The sequence below is a fragment of the Solanum stenotomum genome, chromosome 2 (assembly GCF_019186545.1).
Source record: "Solanum stenotomum isolate F172 chromosome 2, ASM1918654v1, whole genome shotgun sequence".
Taxonomy (NCBI): Eukaryota; Viridiplantae; Streptophyta; class Magnoliopsida; order Solanales; family Solanaceae; genus Solanum; species Solanum stenotomum.
Window position 1 is genome coordinate 44,232,000 of NC_064283.1, and position 9,704 is coordinate 44,241,703.

The following is a 9,704-nucleotide window of genomic DNA, read 5'->3' on the forward strand; positions in this document are numbered from 1 at the left end:
CCAAGGTAGGACCTACATACATAGTAGCTATCTACTGGATCCACTAAGATAAGACCTACGGGGACACGTAGTTATGGAACAAGGAGATTGCTACTAGAAACCTTGACTTACTAGGCTTGGAGGTTTCCATCTCATGAGACAATATATATGTTGGCAACTTGGACTAGCTAAACGCGAAGGTTCTCTTTTGGGAAGCCGAAATTGCTAAGCATGAAGCCCCCACTCTCATTTTTCATGTTCACTCGATGCTAAGCTCCAACTCCCTTTTTAAACATTTTAAAGCATTTATTTAACATTAGTTCATAAAATAGGCTTTAGGGACTTAATCCCTCATATCATATAGCTCAAAGGTTTCTAAGATGAGAATGACCTTTCATCATAGAACCTACATTATGTGAGAATGACCTTTCACATAGTCATACGATATTCATAGCATAGTCTAGTTTAGAGTACAATTGAGGAAACCTTTCAAGAGATTCTTTTTCACTAGATTATCATAAATCTTATTCATTCATTCATGTCTGTGTACATATGTGAGAAGGCCTTTCACATAAAAACCTTTATACAACACATATTCATACCTTGCTAATCATACACTTTGCATGCATAATAAGATGTACGGGTGCATATAAGAGTTAACCTTTCAATAGACACAATAACACATCATATTCATAGCTATTTATGTAGAGTGTGTGTGCGCATATTGGTCCTGATAGTATAATAGCAACAACATTGATATTGAGTGCACTTCCCCTCAAGGGATCACAACACATTCACAATGTCCCCAAATGATGAGCAATTCACATATAAAGCCTTTAGGGATTCTAGACCACACACCCACACTTCATCATAGGAGACAAGGACACATTTAACAGTGAATAAGTACTCCTAGCATGTATATGATCACACATTCATATAGGAGTCATAAAGGTAGGGGTCATTCCACAATAATACTTAACATAATCAATCATGTAGACCACACCTTATCCCTAACATTATCATTCACATTATCCTCTTCATCATCAACACACTTTAAACATCATGCTAGCATTGATGATTTCATGCATAACCTTTATAGCACAACTTCATAAACATATGCATCATAATCGTCAATTCACTTCACATTTATTAACTTCAAGGCCATGATCTTAACACGTATAGATAAACAAGAAGTAAACACTGTCACCATAAGTGGATCAAACCACACAACATCAATTCTCATACTATAGACTAGAAGTTAGGTCATCCTACCAATTCTCCAAGCCATGATCACCATGGTTCAATCCTCAACAATTCATAATCAATTGACATAGATAGCAATAGGAATCAACAATGTAATTCAATAACATAAACATAATCTAAGTGCAATTCTATAAACAAATGGATCAACCCATAACTCTGCCCATAAGGCCATAATTCTCAACTCATCAATATAAAAACAATTCAACATGAATAAGTATAGATAATCATAGGAAATATCAATAGAATCTAATCTAAATATAATTTCACCAATAGAGATCATATTCACAAACACCCACATCATAAGCCAATTTTCGAGAATTTGGGGATCAAGGGTTCTTCAAGAATTCCTTTGAAAATTGTCTTAAAAACCTTAATTCCACATTAATTCATCAATTGAATGATTTATAAAATAGTTTGACATGGGACCCATGTTTAGATTGAAAATTGGGAATTTTGGTCTTTGAATCACTTTTGAAAATCTTTGATAGAATCCTTGAATGAGAGGTTATTCAAGAATCAAGAGTTACCATACCTTAATTATTGAAGACCCATCAAATTGAAGAAGAAATCAGTTGAAAACCCATCTTCTAGCTTGAGCTTCATCAAGGTTTTGAATGGAGTTTTTGAGAGAATCTACTTTTGAGAGGAAAGGGTCAATTTGAAAAATGGGGTCTAATTCTAGGTTTTGGGGTTTTAACCAACTTAAAATACCCTAAAATAGGTAGAATAACCGTTTATAATAATTCCCCAAAGTACCCCTCACTTAGTTGGACCTTTTAAACAAGTCCAACTTGAATTTTATTTTTGTTGATTTTGTCGGGGAACCAGTTCGGGACACGGAGGTGTTCCCACAAGTTTCATAAATTAAATTTTGCGACAGAAGAGTCTGTGACATTTCCACGACGCAGACATGCTCCCTCTATGAGCAACTTCAAGCTACCTTGGCAACTTGTTTGGCCAAGGGTTGGGGTCCTCCTCGGGGACCCTTACGGTGGTCCCGGGGAGTCGTACCCGAACGTTTTGACCCTAAAAACATTTATTTAGACACTAGGGTCACCTCCACTGATTTTAGACACCAAAAAACACATAAAAACATGAACTACATACTAGAACACACCAACACGTAAAAGACTAGTGTCCGAACGTCTTGGTCGCCTTTTGACGTTTGACTTCCAAACTCTTTAAAACTAACTATAAAGGCTATTATTCATTATTTTAACAAGTTATTAATGCATAAAACCCATGTGAGACTCTACTTTATCCTACTTCATTTTGAGGGTTGTTACATTCTTATAGGTAAGACCAATGTTTTTCATAGTTGTAATGTTGAAGATTGAAGTTGGTATAGAGCCACTAAGTTCATTCAATTGCAGATCTAAAAAGCCAAGGTAGCAAAGATCACCAAGTTCCCGACAGAACTCTCCTCTTAGAAAATTATTTTGCATGCTCAACACTTCTAGCTTTGTTATGTTGGAAATGAAATAAGGTGTAGAGAATAGCAGAAGGAAAGTATAATCGGGGAACCTTATACTAGCTCAAGATCGTTAACTAAGATCGGAAAATTCAACTTAAGAAGATGAAGCTACGAAAGAGAACTTATTTATGGAAGAAAGCTCTTTTATTTGGGTTTTTCTTAGGTTTTCTTGGGCTTGATATAAATGAAAATGGCCACCCCTATTTATACTTGTGTAGAGATGGTTCTAGATATTATAAGCTCTAGACTATTCTATCATTTACTACAAAAATATCTTCTCTATAATATCTACAAGAAAGTTGTAGTGAACTTATCTTCTAGCAATTTCCCTATAATATCTAGATATTTCTTTAACGTAACTTTTCTAGAATATCTAGATATTTATTCAACACTCTTTTCTATGTTTTTACATGAGGTCATTCTAGAGAAATCTATGTCAATCAAAAAATCATCTTTAACTATTTTTCACACTCCCCCTTAAACTAATTTTTTTAAAACTACCCCGAGCTTGTAGCAGAAGAACTCAAATGAAGCTTCGAACCATGTCTTGGTGCAAGTCATAGTAGTTTCTTCCGGACTCCTCTTGATTTTTCAAATGATAAAGATTTTTCATTATCAAATGATCTATGTAAATTATCTCCTTGTTGAGTTCCAACACTCTTCCTTTCTCTTAGCGTCCCAACAATATTACTATTTGGATAAACAATTGTAATAGGCATGTTTGCAACTCCAATGTTCAAGATTTTGGAACCTGCAACTTTATAACAAAAATTTTTTTCATCCATATAAGCCTTCTCATTTGAGTTAGTGACGATTTGATAGTCAATTTCATGTGAAGCCTCAGCACCATAATATGATCCTTCATCAAATTCCCTTTCTAACTCTTCAACAACATATGTTAGCAACTTTAGAGCTTTCAAATTTTATATTGTCTGTCACTCCATATGAAATTTGTCCTTCAAGGTTAGCTTCTCCATCTATTTGATCAACATCTTCTCTATTTGTTTCCAATGTTTGATCTAAGCCGATGATTGACCTCGTTATGGCTAACAATTGATTAGAGGCTTCAACTTCTAATACATGTCCCTCAATGCCTTCTCTAGAATTCTCACTGTTGGCATATATAGCTTCAGACATTGCTTGTTCAGAATATGATTCCTTGATTTCTTCGATAGAAGCTACCATATCACCAATATAAACATCTTTAAGAGTTTCTTGTTTCATCTCGATGACATCACTTTCTTACTTCTCCACGTGGTCAACTGCATTATATTCTGAATCCTCGATCCAATCTCTTTCAGGGTTGATACAAACCATCGTATCTATTGCTCGAGCCTCATCTACTAAACACTTTCCCCACTCTTCTTCTTCTTCTTCAGCAACCTTTTGAGCCATATTACTCTCCTTGGCTCGGAATATTTTTTATGTGTCCTACATTACCACATCATAGAATCTAGGAGGCTTCTTACCATAATAATGAGAAGGCTCGTCCTTCTTTCCAAGCGAGCTTGAACCACCTGAGGATCGAGAGTGCAACATATCTCTTGATTTTCCTTTGAAATTTCTCTTGTCGGCGACAAGAGCATATCCTTCTCCATCTTTGACAAATACACTAGCCAACTGCTTGGCTAGTAATTTCTGTGATGACAACAAATTTTAAAATTACTCCAAGGATGGTTGTTCAGCCCATCCTTGAATCGACGTCACAAATCGAATATATTCAGGTTTCAACCCATGAATGACTATTCTTATCATTCGTGCTTCAGAAATGGCCTCTTTCGGATTAAATAAACATATCTCAGAACATAAGTTCTTAATCTTTAAAAAATACTCGGCAATAGAAAGATTACATTGAGTGGTGTTAGCCAATTCATTCTCCAATATATGCAGTCGAGCTTTATTCTTCTTGTTTAAAAAACGATCGAGGGTACTCCATATTTCATGAGTGATTTACACCTTATAATATGATCAAACAAATCGGGGGAGATTGTGCTCTTCAGAATGAACTCCGCATTCACATTAATCTGCTTCCACTTCTTATATGCACTGCTATTTTCTGGTCCGTCATCAAGAGGATTTGTGATACTCTGATCAACAACATCCCACAAATCCTCTCCCACAAGGTATGATTTCATACATGTCTTTCATACCTTGTAATTGGAATGGTTCAACAACTCCATCCCTAGTCCATTAACACAGGCGCTAAAATCCAGTTGAATCTACCACTAACTCGATCTGGAAATAACACCCAGAACCTAACATATGGTTATTGCTCTGATACCATGTAGAGAATAGCAGAAGAAAAGTATGATCGAAAATCTTCTACTAGCTTAAGATCGTTAACTAAGATCGGAAGATTAAACTAAAGAATAGGAACCTAGAAAGGAGAACTTATTTCTGGAAGAAAGCTCTTTTATTTGGGTTTTTCTTAGGTTTTCTTAGGTTTGATACAAATGACAATGGTCACCCTTATTTATACTTGTGTAGTGATGGTTCCAGCTATTACAAGCTCTAGACTGTTCTATCATTTACTACAAAAATATCTTCTCTAGAGTTTCTACAAGAAAGTTATGGTGAACTTATCTTCTAGCAATTTCTCTAAAATATCTAGATATTTCTTTAAGGCAACTTTTCTAAAATATATAGATATTTCTTCAAGACTATTTTCTATGTTTCTACATTAGGGCATTCTAGAGAAATCTATGTCATTCAAAAAATCATCTTTAACTTTTTTTAACAGAAGGAACTTCTCTTGAGAATTGATTCATCAAAAGGTACGCAAAGCGTAGGTTTGGTAACAAACTTAATGATGATAGAATGTCTGCGGTGAAGTTATTACTTGTGACACTTATAAATTCCAGCCTCTTCAAATGAGCCAACTCTATTGGTGAATCTCCATGGAAAGCATTGTAACTTATGTTGAGGGAAACAACAAATGAGAGGTTTGCAAGGTGTAGAGAAATGGTACCATGAAGTTGCATTCTAGAAATATTTAAAGCAATGACTCGATGGTGTTGGGAGCTGCAAGTAATTCCAATCCAGCTGCAAACTGGGCTGGGAGAAGACCAATTTCTTGCTAGAATGTTGTTAGGATCAAAAGAATTGTGAGATTTCAAGGAAAGTAGAGCATTTTTATCAGTGCTAATATTACCAAGTGAAAAAGTATGGCGATGAAGCGAAATGAAAACTACAAGAGCAAACATAAGATAGCAAGTTCTTTCCATAAATACGACAAGATTATTTGTTAATACAAAGCAATGATCTTAGAAAGATCTATTTAATGATATTAAATTTATTGTATACCAATCTATTGTTTTTATATAGGAATGTCATTTAGTCAATGGGGTCAATTTTATTAGTTGGATAAAACAACTAGTTAAATTATTTTTAAAGTTTGGTTGTTAAATTGTTTTAACATATTTTTTTGTCCTTCACCTTTGAGCTTTATCGTGTCAATACTTGTCGTGGCTTTACCAACAATTAATGTGATCTTTTTCTCCACTTAACTAAAAAATAAAATTGTATAACATGTATTCACCTTTAACTAGAGATACTGTGTTCGAATCCTAAAATGGGTTCGCTCACTCTCTGATGCGCTCAAAGTTGTTTGATCACCAGTAACAAATGATGAACTTATTGTAAGGATTTTAAGAGGACTGGGACCCAAGTACCGTGACATCTCTATTTCCATAAGAGCAAGGATTCTTCCTTGAGTTTTGAAGAGCTGTTTCACAAGCTCACAAATCATTAGTTTTTTATCAAGCACCAAGATCATGAAATCATCCACAAAAGTGATAAATAACCTATCCCTAATTTAAGAAACAACAAGACATGGTCCACAAATATCCGAATGAACTAACTCAAATGCCGATTCAACTAGAATAAAACTTTACATGAATTAAAGTTATCCAACAAACTTTTAACAATTTGAAGGAGATAAGAAGCAGGGATCAGATATACAATAACCCAAATCGATAAAGTTCACAACATTCAGCTACCTACTTTGGCTGTCAAATATTACAAATCTCCCAAACAAAAGTAGTATTTATTTATTTATTTCAGGATCAACCAGATTTGTACCGAAATCGTCAAGCTAAATGTGTCAGAATATTCTCACACTCCCAACCAAAGTATCTAAGGAATTCCAAAATAATGCATCTAAAGTTTCATGAAAGGATACTTGAGTAGACTGCCATTTTTGACTTTTCTATATCATAAAATTTACATATATCAAGAAACAAGTTGCTTCCTACAATAATGATTACAACACTTAAAGCTACTTGTGCAGAATTGAAATATTAAACTAACCGACATAGGTAATCAAATACAAGAACACAGGGGTCCGATTCCACCTAGTGCAGACTACTGACAAGCTAGAGCCTAATCGTTTTCATTGTTGAAAGAGAATCTTCCATGCTAATTCTTGCACCAGGGGTAACTAATGTGCAACTTAAAGCTAATTCCATGATTGATAACAAACATTGCATCGATTTGTTCATCCCCTGGTTGTATCAAATTAGAATTCACCACCTTATGAATTCTACTTGGGATTGAATTACTAACCCCACGTTTTATGCTAAAGTCTCGGGTAAAAATTTCATCATTTGGTTTAATTCTTGTAAACGTCTCCATCTTCAGGATGCCTAAATTGTAAACATCACAACTCGTGGATACTATTCCATCCTGTCCATACTCTACAATCATGGTCGAAAATTATCATAAAAGTTTCTTAGTTAAAATGGAATATGCAAAGACTAAGAATATCGATCTATATCTAGGGGAAAGAGTTGTTTTGAGTTTAAACAATATGAAAACTCTAAAAAAAAACTATGATATTCTTGGAGCAAAATAACCAATGGTTGCAAATGTTCTTGTTTGGACAAAAGCCTCCCCTGCACCAAACATTTTTGCAATGCCAAAATCACTTACATGAGCAACCGTTTCATGATCTATCAAGACATTCTTTGGCTTCAGGTCACAATGAACTACTGGTGTTGAATAGCCATTATGGAGATAGTCTATTGCCGACGCAACATCTATTGTTATATCAAGCCTATACAGTGACTTAAAGAACAAATTATGAGAGTATAACCATTTACCAAGGGTCCCGTTGGGCATGTATTCCAACACTAGGGATTTAAAATCAATGTTGGAGCCGCTGGTGATGAGTTTGGTCAAATTTTTGTGGCTAAGGTTCTGAAGTATCTTACATTATGTGTCAAAACTTTTGAATACACCCGCCAACTGCACATAGAAGACCTTTGATGCTAAAAGGGTACCATCCTTAAGTATCCCTTTGTAGACCGTGTTGAAACTTCCATTACCAAGCAAGTTGCTTTCATTGAATCCTTCTGTTGTATTTTCAAGTTCATAGTAGGAAATTCTTCCGTGCCCTTTTACTAGAGTTACATCTTCTTGACTTGCATTTTCCTTTGTTTTTCTTAATGTAAACACCACATATCCAACGGCTAATGCAAGGAGTGATCTAATCCCTAACATCATATATAAACCTACAAGCATTTTTGTTCTTCTTAACTTCTTTTCAGATTTGGCTAGGCATGTTTTAATGTTAAAGCGGGAGTCACCACAGAGCGCATCATTGGACATGAAAGATTGACCTGTGGCATTTAAATCGGGAATCTCTCCACTGAGTTTATTGAATGAGAGATTCATGTTCTTGAGATACACAGGATCTTCTAATTACTTTGGAATTTGACCACTAAGATTGTTATAGGACAAATCCAAGTATTCCAAAGACAACATTTTGCCAAATGATTCTGGAATAGGGCCCTGTAAACTATTATGTGTTAGAGAAAGATTAATCAGTTTATCTAGACCCCTTAGAACACTCGGAATCTTATCAGAAAAAATATTTTTTAACAGATTAATGAGTGTTGTTGCCTTTAAATTTCCAAACTCTAGAGGAATATGCCCACTTAATAAATTAGATGAAACATCGAATTCTATTAGCTCTTGAAGGATCCCCAAGTTTGCAGGCATTCTGGAATTCAGCCTGTTGTAAGCTAGATTAAGATTCCTCAAACTAATAACATTCCCTAAGCATGAGGACACCGAACCAGAAATATGATTATTTGACAAGTATAAAGCCCCTATATTCCTTAAACTATAGATACTATATGGTATGGTTCCTTCTATCTTATTGCTTAATAAATAAAGTTCTTGAAGGCAAACCATGATGTGGGCAGTGATTGGAATATGTCCTATCAACACATTTTTAAATAGATTCAATGATGTCATTTCAGTAAGATTATCGATTTCTTGAGGGATGACATCCTTAAGTTTACAACCACTTCCATCAAAAGAATCTAGAGGTTTGGATAAATTACCAATAGATGGAGGCAAAACACCATCTAACAGATTATCACCAATCCAGAGTACTCTAAGATTCCTATAGTTTGACAATGATGTAAGAAAGCTCATTGTTGAATCACTCAAAAAATTATTTCTTTGCAAGCTTAGAATCTCGAGGTATTCTAAGTTACTAAGTGATTAGGAATAGGACCTGTGAAACTGTTGACTGTGAGATGAATTACTCTGAGTTTTGAAGAATTTGAAATTTAATCAGCGGTGAAACCACTTAGATTAGTTCCTGCATAGTAAAGTTACTCTAGATTGGGAATTCCGCGAGCTAAATCTGAAGTTAGAGTACCTGAAATATAATTTAGTAAAAGTACTAGGATCTTCAGTGCAGACATGTTGAAAATGCTTGCAGGGATCGAACCAATGAGCTCATTTTCGACTAATATCATCCACTGTAGTGTCTTAAGATTATCGAGCTCCACCAATATCTCTTCTGTCAATTAGGGAAAATATATGAGTTATTATTTTCACGAAAGAGAGAAAAAAATTAAAATTATCATGTGTCTACCTTCCAAATGAAGAGTTGCAATATATAATCTTGTAAGAGTTGTTAAGTTGGCTAGCTCTCTTGGTACAGTTCCCGTAAACTCATTTAATGACAATGAAA

At 34.8% G+C, this 9,704-nt stretch overlaps 1 protein-coding gene across 1 annotated transcript; it reads right to left on the reverse strand.

The window, feature by feature from the left end:
• Positions 1 to 4,147: 4,147 nt before the first annotated feature.
• On the reverse strand, positions 4,148 to 9,157 carry LOC125856011 (LRR receptor-like serine/threonine-protein kinase FLS2). The gene is made up of 4 exons (XM_049535620.1): positions 8,909 to 9,157; positions 8,421 to 8,506; positions 7,646 to 7,769; positions 4,148 to 4,354 (listed from the first exon to the last, which is right to left on the reverse strand). Exons 1-4 carry the CDS (start codon positions 9,155 to 9,157, stop codon positions 4,148 to 4,150), a joined length of 666 nt encoding a protein of 221 aa, XP_049391577.1.
• Positions 9,158 to 9,704: the final 547 nt, after the last annotated feature.

Coding starts and splice junctions, on each gene's coding strand:
- LOC125856011 (XM_049535620.1), bottom strand. CDS start 9,157: ATGAGCTTTCTTACATCATTGTCAAACTATAGGAATCTTAGAGTACTC. Junction 7,770..8,420: donor CTTAGTGGTCAAATTCCAAA/GTAATTAGAAGA, acceptor GTCACTGTATAG/GCTTGATATAACAATAGATG. Junction 4,355..7,645: donor ATCATGAAACGGTTGCTCAT/GTAAGTGATTTT, acceptor TTGTCATCACAG/AAATTACTAGCCAAGCAGTT.